This window comes from Nothobranchius furzeri, chromosome 6, assembly GCF_043380555.1.
Source record: "Nothobranchius furzeri strain GRZ-AD chromosome 6, NfurGRZ-RIMD1, whole genome shotgun sequence".
NCBI lineage: Eukaryota > Metazoa > Chordata > Actinopteri > Cyprinodontiformes > Nothobranchiidae > Nothobranchius > Nothobranchius furzeri.
The window spans coordinates 67726703-67744690 of NC_091746.1; the positions used below are offsets into that span (position 1 = coordinate 67726703).

Below are 17988 nucleotides of genomic sequence, written 5' to 3' on the forward strand. Positions count from 1 at the left end.
TTTGAAGGTAAGAGGTAGTAACACCAAATATTCATTTGATTTAGGTTTTAATTTGTTTCCACACAGGATTTTGTAATTTGATAAAACAAATGTTAAAAATCTAAATTTTTATTTCTGAAAGCATTTATTACAGCATTTCTTCACACCTTCCTAAAACTGTTGCACAGTACAATACATGCAGAGAGAGTGTGTGTGTGTGTGTGTGTGTGTGTGTGTGTGTGTGTGTGTGTGTGTGTGTGTGTGTGTGTGTGTGTGTGTGTGTGTGTGTGTGTGTGTGTGTGTGTGTGTGTGTGTGTGTGTGTGTGTGTGTGTGTGTGTGTGTGTGTGTGTGTGTGTGTGTAAAAAAAGTTCCTAACTGCATCACAGGCACAGTGTGCAGGCGGCAGAAGTGTTTCTTTAGGTGAGACTCCAGCAGGCTGCATGCACACCACTTAACACAGCTTCTGCCCCTCTGGTGGACATTGGTACTGCACTTACTTACAAACCTTTGTGCCTTCTCAGATGTAAAATTCAGATTTGAGGGCTGTTCAGAAAATTTCTGGGGCTTGAGCCTAAGGCCCTGTCCACACGTAGCCGGGGATCTGCCAAAACGTAGATATTTTTCTACGTTTGGCCTGTCATCCACATGAAAACGGAGTTTTTTCACACGAAACGGATCTTTTTAAAAACTCCGGCCAAAGTGAAGATCTGCATTTTCTCCGTTTTGGGTGTCTGCGTGTGGACGGACAAAACCGGAGTTTTAAGGTCCGCAACGTCGCTTTCCGCGACTAAAAAATGCTGACATCACGTGTGCGACCTGTGTTTACACTAGCCAACTGCATGGATGCCCTCAGAGCTGTGCTCGCTTTATCAATTGTCCAAGCGCTTTTTGCTTGTTTGTTTTTGCAAGCGGAATTACTGCTCCTTGCGGAAGACCACAGACGAAGGACGAGGTTAAGAACGGGGGAAGTGCTGCCGCCTACAGGTCTGGCATGTCCTTAACAACGTATTTATCCGAGTACGTGTGGACAGAGTTTTTTTTTTTAAACGAGGTGGTGTGGATGCAAGTTTTTGGAGGGGCGGATATTCGTTTTAAAAAAAACCCGGCTACGTGTGGACTAGGCCTAAGTAGCCTCTCTCTAACCCCGCCCCTGGTGTGATGGTAAGGACTCTCAGCAAACATTAGACCAAACAAATGTAAAATGTAGTAAGTTAAATCTTTTGTTATTTATAGAATATTGTTGTCAAAATTCAAAGCTTCAAAGCTTTATTGTCATTTACTTATTGTAAGATAATTAGTGTCATTTTTGAATGCTGATCTGGGTCTCCCCACTTGGCCTTCAGCTTTCTGTCTGTCAGACCTCTATCAGAAAATCTGTCCGTTTTTAAAGTCAAAATTGTTTCTTTTTCCACAATCAGGTTAGATGCAACATCCAATAAAATTCACGCAAAGCTGATCCAGCAGAGAAAGCCGACTCACTAAGTGGGTGGGGCTGATCTTAGGGGATAAATAAAATATCAGGAGATACAGAGCACTTTTGACTTATGACCCTGGGGGCGGGGCTTCAGGGGGTCACGGTGTGTGTATCATTTTTTCAGTTTTTTCTACATAAATCAAGTTAACTTGAATACTGACTCGCAGTTGTTTTGAGTGTATCAGGGTCAAAAGCTAAGAGTGACCGGTCCTCCTCTCCTGGAAATAAAAAACTAGTTAAATGAGGTCCACTAGCTGGAGGACCAAAGTTAAAACTATAGAAAACATGTTTCCTCTTAAAATGATGCACTTACTGCCAACACTTAATGCCAAATCATACTGAATTAATTAAAAAAAAGAGTAAAATGACTGTTTTCACACACTAGTCTAACTGGAGGCCGGTGATGGTGATGAACTAGAGAGGTTTTAAATAATAATAATAATAATAATACATTTTATTTAAAAGCGCCTTTCAGGACACCCAAGGTCACTTGACAGAAAACATGTGATAAAATACAATAAAACAATAATAAAACCCAAAGAAGAAAAAACAAAGAGAGAAACAGTTCAATAAAATCAGAGGTTGTAGGCAGATTTAAACATATGTGTTTTGAGTTTTGTTTTGAAAAGGGTAAAACTGTCGATGTTCCTGATGTCTGGGGGAAGTGAGTTCCAGAGACGAGGAGCAGAGCGGCTGAAAGCTCTGCTCCCCATGGTAGCGAGACGGGCAGAATGAACCGCAAGATGGATGGAAGAAGAAGATCTGAGTGAACGGGATGAGGTGTGAATACTTATAAGGTCTGAGATATATGGAGGAGGGAGGTTGTGGATTGCTTTGAAGGTATGGAGGAGAATTTTGAAGATGGACCTGAATTTAACTGGGAGCCAATGAAGCTGCTGGAGAACCGGGGTGATGTGGTGAAAGGACGGGGTTCTGGTGATAATACGGGCTGCTGAATTCTGGACCATTTGCAGTTTATGAAGTATAGTTATGAAATAAAGCAATGAAGTAAAATGGTGTTGCTCAGATATAAACATCCTGGACTGTCCACATCGTGACCTCTTTTGCCAGCCTGAGTCCGGTTAAAGGAAGAGACCCTGATCTCTTTCAGGAGTCCTCACTGTAGGTGTTGTTATTAGCTGTAGCTTCTGCCGCTGTCCTTTTGTGACTGCGCCCTGATCAGCTGACAGGTGCTCATTTGCACCAGAAGCTGCTGGATCCTAATGGGCATCAGAGGAGCCCCCCCCCACCCCCCACCCCCACCCCCACCCCACCCCCAGCCACCAAGGTGACACCGGTGCCTTGTAAATGAGCCTTTAAGTGCCACTGTTGTTTTCCTCCTCGCTGTACGCCCTCCGGACACCTCCTCGTTGTTGACACCACCGGGCTGTTCCTTCACTCCTCCTTTCTCCTCACCCACTATCTCATTCCCGCTAGCGTCAAACAGCTTGCAACATGAACATGAGACACGGCTGTCAAATTAGTTTTCCGACTGAGTGGTTACCATAGTAATGCCAAATGGAGAGTAGAGCAGGGCAGAGCATGAGGGTAAGGAGCTGGGTGGCCACATCCTGGGCAATTAAGGGCTGTTTAATGCCCTCACAAGCTGTTAGCGATCACCTGAGCGGTCCTTCATTTTTCTCACAGCTTTGTCCTCATATTCACTTCTAGTCTCAGTGTGAAACCAACTCTGGGAAGAAAAGGAGTAGGAAGAGAGTGAAGAAAGGAATAGAGGGAGTTTATTGCACATTATGAGCTCTTTGAACATCCATTTGCTAAAAAAATAAATAAAAACTTCAAGCTTGCTGCGGTATCTATGAGAACAGTGCTTTCACTTGGCCCGGACGTCTCAGAGCTTCGGCTTTAAAAGCAAGTTATCGCCATAGAGAATTTGCCAGGGAGAAATCTTTACGTAGTGGGAAGATGGTTTCCAGCTCAGCAATTTGATTGTGTGGATCAGACTTAGCATCCAGGCCGTGATTAAGGGCACTTGGCTGTGCCGCATCCCTGCAGTGGTCCTACATCAGTGTCATATTCACAATCGTAGGTTGGAGGAAAGAATGCCCTCCCATTGATTGTGCTTTTAAAGCTTTTAGCAGCTGTAAGATAAAAAAAAGGACAGAAAGTGCCTCTGAGGCAGAAATCAAAATGAGATTTTGTCTCTTAAGTGGGTCTTTTTTTCTCCTCTAAAACATTTACAAAATTCATTAAAGCATCACCAGCTGACAAACAACAAGATGAAACCATCAAGGGCGTGCTGTTAAAAGACTTAAAGGTCATAAAAGGAACTTTGATGAATCGGCTGCCGGGCTGGCTGACCCGTCGTTTTCAGATAATGAGAAGAAATCTCAAAGACTGAGTTTTATTTTTAATTATTTTGTCTTCTGCTTTTTACCAAAAGGATTGATTGAAACCTTGTACCATTTAATTTCTAAGTATTTTCATGTCAGTGGCGTAGCTTTGATTGGCTCTTTCATCTTTCCTTGTTTCTTTCAGGTAAAGACAAAACAAAGGTCACAAAACACCTTTTACACGTTTGTTTTAACCATTTTGACCTGGCTCTGCTCCTCTTTTTGCAGGTGACTCTCTTCTGAAGCACAACGGGATGAAGTTCACCACTAAGGACAGGGACAACGACCACTCTGAGAACAACTGCGCCTCCTTCTACCACGGCGCCTGGTGGTACCGAAACTGCCACACCTCCAACCTGAACGGCCAGTACCTGCGCGGTCAGCACACCTCTTATGCCGACGGCATCGAGTGGTCCTCCTGGACCGGTTGGCAGTACTCCCTCAAGTTCTCCGAGATGAAGATCCGTCCGACCCGCGACCCTGAGAATAAATAATTTTTTAAAAAAACTGAGAAAGAAGAAGAAGCTATTAAAAAAATAAAAAGACATTTTTGAAGCATTGCAAACCACGATACTGGAAAGTTTGATGGAGTTACTAGTCTTGATATTTTCCATTCACTTCAGCATAACTCTTGAGTTTTAGTTGACTCTGCAGTTTGCCTCATGGTGTCCTCTTTCTTTGCACCATCACTTTCCTGTCAAGATCCTTCATGGAATACCATTCTTTAAGGAATTTTCTAACAGCGACGCCCCCAATTTTTAATGATTTAATACACAAAAACGGTGTTCCAGAGCCTGGAGCCCACTGTCCAGTCCGATGTGGCGGTCCAACCATCTCCCAACGAATCACCCATCATTAATTTTCCCCCTCTATAACCCGGACCTCCCGTGCTGACTCAGCACAAAGATGGGCTCAGCCTCGCTGCCCGTCGCTAGAAGCTGCGACGGGAGACGTTTCAATCACACGAAGCCCTTCACAAAATCTAGACAGGATTTACACGTTTTTAGCTTTCTTTCTCTAGAAGGAAGAGCACACCGGTGCACTACGTCACATTTACATCCCTTTTTCCTGTGTGAACGAGACCCAGCAGGGTAGTGGCAAGAAGTCGTCAGATAATGAGGGAGAAGAAGGACAAAACGAGGCAAATAGCTGACGAGAGTTAAATTGGGTGAATGCAAAAAGGGAGGGGCAGATATGTGTCAAAGGGGAGAGAGGGAAGTCCAAAAAGAATGAAATATGAAGAGAAAAGATAAAGAACGAGACGACAGAGGATCTCATTCATCCGACTTGGTTCATTAGGAAGCATATTGGGCACTTTGTCTGATCTGCCTGCCAGCTGAGTACTGGCCAACTGATGCAGCACTCACAGATGGAAACCCAGCACTTTGTATGTGTGTGTGTGTGTGCGTGCGTGCGTGCGTCTTTGAAAGAAAGACAGCCAGATCAGTTTCCCTGCCGTTATTTCCCGGACACATGTCGACTGAGCACAACCTAAAGCACAGGCAGAGAGATCACATGCATGGTTGATCTATCGTCCATTTAAATGTTGGTAAAATGTTTGAAAAGGTGATTTGGATTTGGGAAACACAAAAGCAAAGTGGAAGAACGAGACCTGCTGAAGAAACGTTACATCCCACATCTCCAAAAGTCTGTTTCTCTTCTTTCCAGGTGGAAAAAAATCAGATATTTTGAGCAGGAAACGTTTCCCGCTGTCACGCGAGCGTAGCGGAAGATGCTGTAAAATGTGATTTTTCTCCCTCCTTTTTGTGTGTTTTTCTTCTGAGCAGAAATCCTACTATCTGCCATGGCAAAGGCAAAAATGCCAGAAGTGAATGAGTAAAAACAAGATGAACGGAAGAAAAAAAGAATATGACAAAAAGGCATCACGCGGGTGGAAAATAAAGCAACTGTAACTCTGGTCGATCCACTTTTACTTTGGGATGATGTAAGAAAAGCTTTAAAATGTCTGTAGATTTGACTGTACAGTGTCCGTGACCTTCGGAGCATGTGAATCGTTTCTTACTATGCTAAAACACAAAGAGAGCTTATAAGCACATGGCCTCCTCTGAACCCATCTGTAGATGGGAGTGGCCTGTGCTGCCCTCAACACAAGTAAAGAGGAAGACTGGGATTATCCCCCAAACAGCACACCTGGTTCTTTTTTGAAGCAGTGAGACTTCTTTTAGCTTCCTTGCAGGACGTGTGCAGCCTTTCTGAATCCTTGGCTTTGGAGAGGTCCGTGTGTAGCACTGAGTACCTCTGATCCTGGAACAGCTGTGAGTGTTTCTGTCATCATCGGTGCTCAGAAGGACGCCTCCCCCTTCCACCTCCTCCTCCCCCATCCTGCTCTGTGTGCTTCTGCGGCACCTCGGCTGTGTACAGCTCATGCAGCTAAACGTCATGTCTAAGCAGGTTGCTGCCACCTCCTCCCATCAAAGCACAGACACTCGTACTGAGAGAAAAAAAGAAGAAATATTAAACATGCTGATGTTATCACGGCACAGAGGTTTGATTTTAGGTTGCAAGATGGCACAAAAGGACCGAGTGGAAGTGTGTGTATTTGTGTGTGTGTGTGTCTGCTTGACAGAGCACGTGTGCTTGTGTACACAGCGTGGATCTATACATGCACATGCTTTGGTTTGAACTGGCCTGTGTGCACGAGCCGGATGAGATAGCAAGAGGCCAAGTTCTCCACCCGTCTTGATGTGGAGCTCAACGTGAAACGAAGCTTCTGTACGACTAGCCTCCCCCTGCTGTTTGTGTTGATACCAGAGAGATTTACATTATTATAACGAGCTATTATTTATCGTGATCGTGAACCCATTAGAGTGGACACCACCTTCTGGTTACTGTGTTGAACTGCGCCTGTCCCCTCAAAGCCCGCCCATCCCCTCGTTGTGAGCCTGATCTCTGAATTCTTTGTTCACCTCCTTGTGCACACTGTATATGTTATGCTACGTCCCCCGTTGTTATTTAATTGTGTAGAATTATTTGCCACGCCCTGAGATGTTTTTTGTTGTGTGAAAGCCTTTATACCCCCCCCATCCCCCTCCTAAGAGAAGATGAAAGAGTGAAATCAGAGGCTCTAATCAATCCGAGTTATCCCACTTTACAAAGCATCAGCGCCCTCCTTATCGATCCCATAGGTCCCCAAACCCTCTATATTTCTTAGAGTGTACCTTCTTAATTGCCTTAGCTTTTGCTGCCAACCCCAGCTCCTAAAGTCCCCTCTCTTTTTTCTCCTTAATGCTTTTCCTCTCCTTCCCCCTCTTCTCCCCTCACCCAGCGCAGAACTAACATTTCCTCTTTCTATTTCATTTTATTATTTTGGTGAAGTATTATAGATTGTTTTGCCGACTCTTGATACTGTGTTTTAATGTTCTTGTCAACATTTAATAAACATTCACATTTTATAAATGGAGAGCAGCACGGTGTGTGTGCATTATCAACTCTTTCAGTGCGTCCGGTTACACTCGCTGCAGCGTAGAAGGCATCCGGAGTTGCTTTTTGCGTGTTTATGTTAGAAATTTAGAAAATTGTTCTGAAGAAGCATAAGGATGCCTGAATATGGAGCGAGGATTATATATATTTATTTTGGGGAGCAATATTAAAATATTGATCATTTACCATGATTATATATATAAAATGCCTGCTTGGTCTTTGGATGTTTAATCGGAAGATTCTAGGATTCTTTGTTTATTCCGGGATTGTAAACACTTTGTCTTGATTCAAGGAAAGAGCCAGGTTAATAAAAGTAAGAATTTATTTTCCAAATAATTAAAACATGACAAGTTAACTAATATGTACTGTGATGGATGGATCTAGATGGATGGAACATGATGCATGTTGCCTATGTGTTAATATGATGTTATCAGAACTTTCGTATCTAGAAGAGCTGAGTCCTGGGTGTAAAAGGGAAAGAATTTGGTTTGCGTTAAGCTACGAGGTTGATTCTTATCAAAAAGGTATCAGCCGCTATCTGTGTGTCTACTTCACCCTTTGGAAGACCCTCTTCAAGGATCTGAAGGTCAGAGAGGTCGGATGACCTCTGGCACCGGGGGCTGTAGAATACCCGTAGCACCGACACTCCAGTCCAGAGATGTCCCGGGTCACGATAGAACCGTTGCGTCCAGGAGGACTCTTAAGGAGTTGGAGCAATATAAGCTTTGTTCTGCAGGAACTGCTGTCAGCAGTAGGCAGCTTTTAGCAAGGTTTTGGCAGCTGGCCAAAAATGCTCAAGGTTAAAGAGGGGTCACACCGGACGACCGTTCTGAAGCACTCTCTAGAACAGAAATGCTGAATGATAGGAAGCTGGAATTCCGGATTTCCGACTCTGATTGCTGAATCACTGTAAGTGATTCTGTTTTAATATTCTGATGTTATGATTTACTTGGCCAATCGGAGCGTGCCATGTTAAGGGAAATTACCAAGACAACCTCAGAAAACACGCCTTCTTGAGATACCGGATGCTCTGATCTGGGGTAAAGAAATATCTATGTGTCATGACGATTAACTTAAATTTAATTAATCTCTAATGAACCTTGTGGCTGGTGCAGGTGACGGTTACCTTGTCATATCAAACATTACTGATTACCCATCCATCCATCCATCCATTCATCCATCCATCCATCCATCCATCCAGAGTCGGGTCGCGGGGGCAGTAGCCTAAGGCGAGAGGCCCAAACTTCCCTCTCCCAGCCACTTGGGCCAGCTCCTCCGGGGGAATCCCAAGGCGTTCCCTGGCCAGGTGAGAGACAAAGTCCCTCCACCGTGTCCTGGGTCAACCTTTAGGTCTTGTCCCGGTTGGACATGCCCGGAAAACCTCACCAGGGAGGCATCCAGGAGGCATCCTGACCAGATGCCCGAGCCCCCTCAACTAGCTCCTCTCGATGTGGAGAAGAAGCAGGTCTACTCCGAGCCCCTCCCGAATGACCAAGCCTCTTACCCTATCTGTAAGGGAGAGCCCAGCCACTCTTTAGAGAAAACTCATTTCGGCCGATTGTATCCGCGATCTCGTTCTTTCTGTCACTACCCAAAGCTCATGACCATAGGTGAAGGTAGGAATGTAGATCGACCGGTAAATCGAGAGCTTCGCCTTCTGTCTCAGCTCTCTCTTCACCACGACAGGCAGGTACAACGCCCGCATCACTGCAGATGCAGCACCAATCCACCTATCGATCTCATGCTCCAGTTTTCCCTCACTTGTGAACAAGACCCTGAGATACTTAAACTCCTCCACTTGGGGCAGGACCTCGTCCCTGACCCGGAGAAGGTATTCTACCCTTTCCCGAATCAAGACCATGGTCTCAGATTTAGAAGAGCTGATTCTCATCCCAGCTGCTTCACACGTGACTGTGAACCACTCCAGCAAAAGCTGAAGATCACGTTCGGATGAAGCCAACAGGACCACATCATCTGCAAAATGCAGAGACCTGATCCTCAGGCCACCAAAACGGATACCCTCCACACCTTGGCTGCACCTAGAAATCCTGTCCATAAAGGTTATGAACAAAATCGGTGACAAAGGGCAGCCTTGGCGGAGTCCAACTCTCACTGGGAACGAGCCAGACTTACTGCCGGCAATGTGGACCAAGCTCTGACACCGGTCTTACAGGAACCTAACAGCCGTATCAGAGGGCCTGTTACCCCATTCTCTCAGAGTACCCCCCACAGGGCCCCCTGAGGGATGCGGTCAAACACCTTCTCCACAAAACATATGTAGACTGGTTGGGCAAATTCCCATGCACCCTCCAGGATCCCCCTAAGGGTATAGAGCTTGTCCAGTGTTCCACGGCCCGGACGAAAACCACATTGCTCCTCCTAAATCTGAGGTTCAACAATCCGACGGGCCCTCCTCTCCAGAACCCTTGAATAGACCTTAGCAGAAAGGCTCAGGAGTGTGGTAACCTGTAGTGTTGGAACACACCCTGCGGTCCCACTTTTCAAATAAGAGGACCACAACCCCGGTCCGCCAGTCCAGTGGGACTGCCGTCAATGTCCACGTGATATTGCAGAGCCGCGTCAGCCAACACAGCCCCACAACATCCAGAGCCTTAAGGAACTCCGGGCGGATCTCATCCACCCCTGGAGCCTTGCCACAGAGGAGCTTTTTAACCACCTCAGTGACCTCAGCACCAGAGATTTGAGAGGCCAACCCTAAGTTCCAAGACTGTTTCCTCACTTGAAGACGTGTCGGTGAGATTGAGGAGGTCTTCGAAGTATTCTGCCCACCGATCCACAAACTCCTGTGTAGAGGTCAGCAGCACACCGTCCTCACAATAGATAGTGTTGGTAGCGCACTGCATTCCCCCCTTGAGGCACCGGATGGTGCACTAGAATCTCCTCGAAGCCGTATGGAAGTCTTGCTCCATGGTCTCACCAAACTCCTCCCATGCCCGGGGTTTTGCCTTGGCGATCACCCGAGCCGCGTTCCGCTTAGACTGCCGATACCCGTCAGCTGCCTCTGGAGTCCCACAGGCCGAAAATACCTGATTGGACTCTTTCTTCAGCTTGACAGCATCCCTAACCGCAGGTGTCCACCAGCGGGTTCGGGGGTTGCCACCACGACAAGCACCGACGATCCTGCGACCACAGCTCCAGTCGGCTACCTCAACAATGGAGGCACGGAACAGGGTCCATTCAGACTCAATGTCCCCTGCCTCCCCCAGAACATTTTGGAAGTTCTGTTGGAGGTGAGAATTGAAGCTCCTTCTGACAGGAGACTCTGCCAGCCTTCTCAGCAGACCCTCGCGATACGTTTGGGCCTGCCTGGCCTGACCGGCATCCTCCCCCACCATCTGAGCCAACTCACCACCAGTGGTCAGTTGACAGCTCCGCCCCTCTCTTCACCCGAGTGTCCAACACATGCGGCCGCAGGTCAGACGAAACAACAACAAAGTTGATCATCGAGCTGCAGCCTAAAGTATCCTGGTGCCAAGAGCACATATGGACACCTTTATGTCTGAACATGGTGTTCATTATACACAATCCATGACTGGCACAGAAGTCCAATAACAAAACACCACTCGAATTCAGATCAGGGGGGCTGTTCCTCCCAACCACGCCTCTCCAGGTCTCACTGTCATTGCCCACGTGAGCGTTAAAGTCCCTCAGCAGAACGAGGGAGTCACCAGAAGGAGCACTTTCCAGCACCCCCTCCAAGGTCTCGAAAAAGGGTGGGTAGTCTGAACTGTAGTTTGATGCATAAGCACAGACCACAGTCAGAACCCGTCCCCCTACACGTAGGCGGAGGGAGGCTACCCTCTCATTCACTGGGGTAAATCCCAACGTACAGGCACCAAGATGGGAGGCAACTAGTATGCCCAACCCTGCTCGGCGCCTCTCAGTGGGAGCAATTCCAGAGTGGTAGAAAGTCTGACCCCTCTCAAGGAAACTGGTTCCAGAGCCAAAGCCATGCGTTGAGGTGAGTCCGACAATATCTAGTCAGAACCTCTCAACCTCACACACCAACTCAGGATCCTTCCCCACCAGAGAGGTGACATTCCATGTGCCAAGAGCCAGCTTCTGTAGCTGAGGATCAGACCGCCAAGGTCCCCGCCCTCGACTACCACCCGTCACACACTGCAGCCGACCCCTTTGGCCCCTCCCATGAGTGGTGAGCCCATGGGAAGGGGGACCCACGTTTACTCTTCGGGCTGTGCCCGGCCGGGCTCCATGGGTGAAAGCCCGGCCACCAGGCACTCGCCAGCATGCCCCACCTCCAGGCCTGGCTCTAGAGGGCGGCCCCGGTGACCCACGTAGGGTGAGGGAACATGGTTTCCATTTATATAATTCATCATAAGCGGTCTTCGGGTAATTCAGGTAATAACTGATTACCATATATAAAAATCAATGTAATACTTCATTTCATTTCTTCCATGAACTCAAGCACAGATCAATCAACCTTATTGATTTAAGCACAGAGTAATCAAAACATTATTATTTTTTACTATTATTATTATTATTATTATTATTATTATTATTATTATTATTATTATTATACGAATGATTAACTCACATAAGCTGAAAACAGCCACCCCTATAACAGTCCAGTCCGGCCTAGATATCCAGGCAGGCTTGGCACAGAAGGGCCTTGAGAAGAGAACGGTTTGTTGACACTTTGTTATCATGTGTTCTGAGCTGCAGAGAGCCCGGGCTGATGGAACAGCAGAACCTGGCAGATTAACAGCACCACATGCAGACTCCTGTCTCCATGCCGATCAGATACTAAAGGGGTCAAACTGTACATGAAAACTGACCATTACTGGACATTACACCATGTTTCTTTCTGGCCGGTTCAAGGTCCTGTGCCTGTTGATGGAGTCACACTAGATTGTTGGCTGGATGTACGACTTACAGAAGTTACTGTATCACTTTCGAAAACATTTAGGTAAGAAATCTGAATTAAATAACAAAACTGCTAAACTCCTTCCAAAACCTTTGTGAAAGAACAGAATTGAAAAAGAAATCCAATATATTTTGGGCGAGCGGTAATGTCATAGTATGATGACATCATTGGCAGGCACAGGACCCCGAGCAGATCTGGGAAATACATTACCAGAAAACCACAATCGGCATTGCATGCAATTAACTGAAGGACCATCAGAGTCTGAAAATTCATGCAGAGGTTGTATGCTTTCTGCTTCGCAGGTAACAACATTTACCTTAATGTTTTTTATAAACTAGCGACTGTCACAGCGATATGGTGTAATACTACCCTGAATGTATGTATGTGCTGCCCCCAGTGCCAGGAAACTACACACTGCCACTTTAAAAGGTGAAACTAACATATCAGACGGACTCATTCCTTTTATTTGTTACAGTTGTGAATATTATGGCTTACAGCTTAAGGTGACAATGTGTACTTTTTACCATTCATCTCTGGAAATATCCATTGAAATGTTGTAAATGAATTAAATGATACCCAGTGTTTGAAAAATATTGGCGGTTTCATAACATAACTAGGGCTGCCACTAACAACTAATTTCATTTCGATTATTTTACCGACTAATTTACCGACTAATCGATTAGTCTAAACGATTAATTTTTTTAAGAAGAAAAAAACAATGTAGTTTCAGGTCATTTTATTTTCAAAAAATTTAAAACATTTACTTCTCAAAACATTAATTTATGGAAGTACAACCTTGCAAATAAAAATCACACCTGTAAATAAAGTGCTAATTCCAACAAAATCCTATTTACCTTTTATGTAAATGGAAAAATATCAAAAGGTTCGTTGACCAAATTCAAGTTTTTAACATGAGACTGAACAAGAAGTAAACAAAGACACAATTTTGGCATTTATAAAACACTGTTGTAATCCATTTGTACTAAACGTGCAGTATTTTTCTTACTAAACCAGTGCAACAGGTTACCTAGATGTGTCATCAGGCATTCTTTTTTATAGTTATTTTTTTCTGAAATATTAGGACAAAAATGAAACAAACAAGTCCATCCTGAGAACAAGAACAAAACTGGACTTGATGGCTCAGTAGTGCAAATTTACATTTTAAAGAACTTTGAAAGGTAAGTTGAATTTGAACTGAATTTTTTTACAGGTCAAGAGAAGTGTTATTTTGGGTTGAATGAGGTTAAACTTCAGTGTTGTAGTGCAAACATGTTAACATGTCCACATGTTCTGGACTCAGACTGGCTCTTTTCTTTGAGACTATGTTTCCAGCTGAGGAAAAGAAACGCTCAGAAGGAGTTGAAGTGCCAGGTACACACAAGTGGGACATTGCAAGGGAAGCTAGGGAAGGAAACCTTGCTTCATTTGATTTCCACCACTGCAGAGGATTTGTGCTTTAGGTGTAGGGGTGTTCCTGAAAATATCGGAGTATTTCTTCTCTCACAAACCTGCTTTCATCTGTTTCATCACCACTGTCCTTCATGCTGGATGTGTCAGAGTCTGAACCAAGCAACTTATCCAGTAAAGAGACGGGCACACTTGTCCTCTCTTCTGTGGTTGCTTGAGCATCCAGAGTGTGCTGATGCTGTGACTTCTCCACCACCTTCCATTTCTCTATGTGTGCCAGATCTTGGATTTTAGCCTGCAGTCTCACATTTCCATCTGTAGGTAAGAATTTAAGTTTGTGAAACCTGGGATCCAGGGAAGCTGCTATTAAGCTTGTATTTTCAGCATCATCCTTGTAGGTCATCTCAGCATCCCAGCTTTTGGCGATTTCTTCAGCTGCAGCTGCCTGAAATGCTTGCACAGCAGTGTTGTCAAAAGCTGAGGTCTGTGTGGACTTAGCTACTCCACTGTTCACCTAAGTGGGGCATCATATGTGACACTATCTTCTCTACCATCCCTAATTAAAGGCCCATTCAAATGGTTTGAGAGCTTGTTCCAACTCTTCCAGCAGGCTCCACTGATCAGCTTTGAGGTCAAGGTAATGCTTTTTTCTGTGTGTCACTTCTGGGTCAGACAGACATGCTGCGATGGGCCATCTCTGCTCGAGTAGGCGACTGATCGTGTGGTTTGAGCTGTTCCATCGAACACTAACGTCTTGAATGAGCTTGTGTTCAAGTTTGCCCATTTGTTTATGTTTTGCTTTGAGACTTGTGCTGGCAGCCTCACTCCTTTTGAAATGTTCAACCAAGGATCTTGCAGCCCCAATTGCTTTTTGGATTTGTGGAAGCTTTAGAGCATGGTTTATTGCCAGCTGCATGGTTTACTGTCAGCTGTAATGTGTGGCCAGCACACCGGACAGATGATATTCCATGCTTTTCTTCCAAAAGCTTGAGAGCTGCAACTACATTAGCTGCATTGTCATGTACGATGGCCTGTATCTTAGATGTAGGAATTTCAAACTTTTCAAGTGCAGCTTCAATCCAGTATGCAATATTCTCTGCAGTGCGTCTGTCTTCAAGTGGCATTGTTGTCAAACTGTAGCTCATGAGCTCCCATTTGTCATTGATGAAATGGCATGTTATGCCCGAGTAAGCCTCTGTGGAAACACTCGTCCAAGCATCTGTTGTTAAGCTGATCGTGGAAGTGCCAGAAGAAAGGGCAGTTTTTACCTTTTGTAGCTCCTCGGAATATTTCTGTTCCATCATGCTGGTGAAGCACGTTCTTTTAGGGAAAATGTAGCCAGGTTGAAATGTTTTTATTATGGCACGAAAACCATCGTAATCCACTGTACAGAGCGGCCTCATGGCTTTAACAATCGTCTTCAATATGCTGTCAGTGAGAGCTGCTGCATGCCGAGGTGAGACGTCCTTTTTTTTAAGGAATTCTGTGACTTGGCTTTGATGATGACTAAGAGAAAGAATAAGAAAACAATAAACGAATCGGTATTTGATCTGAATCAAACAATTTGTTTAAATCTAATACATATGTGCATTTTGGATTGTTTTATTATTTTATCTGTTTGTATTTTTAACAACTTATTAACCAAAAATATTATCTACCACATCAAATATTTTAAAACGAGAAGAGAAACATATAATAAGATGTAGGTCCGTGAAGTTTGCATTCTTTACCGTTTAAGACTTGTTTTTCAAATATAAAATAAAGAACCGTTCTTTACCAGAGTTTCTAAAGATAACAACTATAAACGAAATCTACATATAACTTCAAACTACCACACATAGGTTTCCTTTCAGAAATATGTGGTAAGCAAGCATAGAAAGTTTAAAAATAATACTTACGATGGTGGTTTGGATTTTTCCGGTGGCTCTTGAATTGCTCCAGTATGCCTCCTTTTCAGGTGTTCGTGCATTAAGGTGGTGCTGCTGTGGTAGGCCAAAGAAGCCTCACAGAGAGTACAAACTACTCGTTTGTATTTTGTTTGCCTAAAATATTCCCATACCTTTGAGCCCTTTGGCTTAAATAAACTTTTACTGATCGCCTCAGCACCGTCTTCACTTTCCGCCATGATAGTTTTTTTTCTTGTAAAACAGATGGGAAGAAAAGCCGCCGTCTGAGGGCAGGTCCATGGGGGACGCGCGCAGCGCCATCTACCGGTATGGATGAAAATTATTTGGTTTGTTTGAAACGGATGCGTCAACGGCAAAAAATCACATCGACAATATTTCATACTCGACGTCATCGGTTAGGTCGACAATTCGCGGCAGCACTACATATAACCATAAAAATCGGGTCTAAAATACATGGGAGCGGGTCTAAGGGTGTTTCTTTTGTATATTTTTACATTTTTTGTTTTTGTAAAGCACCTCGTGATTTTTATCTTGAGAGGCGCTGTAGAAATGATATTTTCTTCTTCTTTCTCAATGTCAAGGCATCTTGCTTATGAGGACACTGTCCTTCCTTGGTCAAAGAAAATGGTTAAATGGAACAGACTTGCATCATGTGACCGTGACTTCCACGGCAGTCACGTAACGTCACGTGAGACGGGAGGTAACGTTATTTTTTTACGTATACGTTTCAATATGAATATATAACAAGCATTTTACTTTTTAAATTGTGTATATATTGGTTATATTAACTATGTAAGCAAGTTACTACCCGCTAGCCACCGAAACTGCAACTACTAAGCATCTAACCAACCATAGACAACTTCTTTGGATCTAAGAAAAACATTTTAAATTCACTAGTCCACTAGTATTCATAGTTCATTTACTTTTAAACTTGACATTTTCCCCTGAAGTAGCTGCCGGCTTCTGATCCTCCATCCTTTTAAAAATACTGCGGTGTATTCTGGGAAGTTTTTAATGACGGCTAGGCTACAAGACCCTTCCCGTGTATCCTTGCTCAGCTAGCCAAACGGCTAACAAATGGAGAACATGCCTCGGTAGACCATGAACACTGGAACACATTTTGGCAGTTCCTGATGACGTATCTCCTAGGCAACCGGGGTGGGGCCAAAACATTAAGGTAAGGTTCCTTGGCATTGAGAAACACCCTAAGTCTCTGGGCAACGCCATATTGAATGCCACGTTTCAATCTACGGAAGTCTATAAGGACAAAATGCATATACTGATTTGTAACAAATGGTTATGAAATTTTCAGCATTAATAAACGTTGTTCTTTACATGTTTTACCTCTGTCATTGCAAGTGATGAAATGGAATCTGATGTTCTTATTATTTTCCTGGAGGTTGCACTCCCAAGGATTTTTGACCCTAATGGCCACCCGTTGGTAAGGTCTTACTTGAACACAAAAATAATGCTTGCTTGCAATGATTTAGGTATCTACTGCCTCCTATCGCCTGGGAAAATACACACTGTCACTTTAAGAAAACACCTGATTCAAAATCTGAGACAATTAAAATATCATGAAAAGGTTTAATGTTCTAAACTCAAAGTACCACACTACAGCTCATGAATCCCAAACACCTGCAAAGGGCTCTTGAGCCTTTACATCTGGGCTATTCAGTTCTGGGCCTGGAGGGCCGGTATCCAGCATGTTTTAGTTTTAACCTGATTTCAATCAGCAGGTGATTAACAGGCTTCTGCAGAGCCTGATGAGATGCTGCACAGCTGATTCAACCACAGAATCAAGTGTGCTGAACAGCTCTGCTTTAGATGGTCTATCAGTCTAAGCTAAGTTTTTGAATAAATGGACTTTTGCAAGATACTTGTATTTTTTATGTTTAAGTTTATGTATTTAGCAGACGCTTTTGTCCAAAGCGACTTACAAGTGATAATCGGCATGTGGCCCTTGAGGCTAACAACAACAATAACAACAACAACTTGACATCAGTCATGGAGAGGAGAGAACAAGGAGAGGAAGGTAGAGAGGGGGGATGGGTGCAGGGAGGGTGCTAGTTTAGAAGATGCTCTCTGAAGAGCAGGGTCTTCAGGAGTTTCTTGAAAATTGAAAAGGAAGCCGCAGTTCTGGTAGTGCTTGGTAGGGCGTTCCACATTTGTGGAACGATGCATGAGAAAAGTCTGGATTGTCCTGAGCGTAGTGTAGGCACTGCTAGCCGACAATCCTGAGATGACCGGAGCGGCCGGGCTGAGGCGTAAGCCTTTGCAAGAGGATTCAGGTGGATGGGAGCCGTACCATCTCGGACTTTGTATGCTAGTGTTAGCAATTTGAATTGCGTGCTGCTAGCGGTAGCCAGTGGAGCTCAGTGAACAGAGGGGTGATGTGTGCTCTTTTTGGCTGATTGAAGACCAGACGCGCTGCTGCGTTCTGGACCATTTGAAGAGGTTTCACAGTCCAGCCTGGAAGACCAGTTAGAAGGGCATTGCAGAAATCGAGCCGGGAGATGACA

The 17988-nt window shown here is 44.6% G+C and overlaps 2 protein-coding genes across 3 annotated transcripts in view; one reads left to right on the forward strand and one right to left on the reverse strand.

Annotated features, from left to right (window-relative positions):
• The window catches only part of fibcd1b (fibrinogen C domain containing 1b), a 226432-nt gene extending 219206 nt beyond the window's left edge, over positions 1–7226 (forward strand). For both annotated transcript variants that reach the window (XM_015943224.3, XM_015943223.3), the window contains one exon: positions 4034–7226. In XM_015943224.3, the coding sequence (XP_015798710.1) occupies positions 4034–4299 (266 nt within the window). In that variant the 3' untranslated portion in view covers positions 4300–7226. The remainder of the gene's footprint in view (positions 1–4033) is intronic.
• The window catches only part of LOC139070257 (uncharacterized), a 295005-nt gene that overhangs the window by 232287 nt on the left and 44730 nt on the right, over positions 1–17988 (reverse strand). The gene's annotated exons all lie outside the window — the stretch shown is intronic.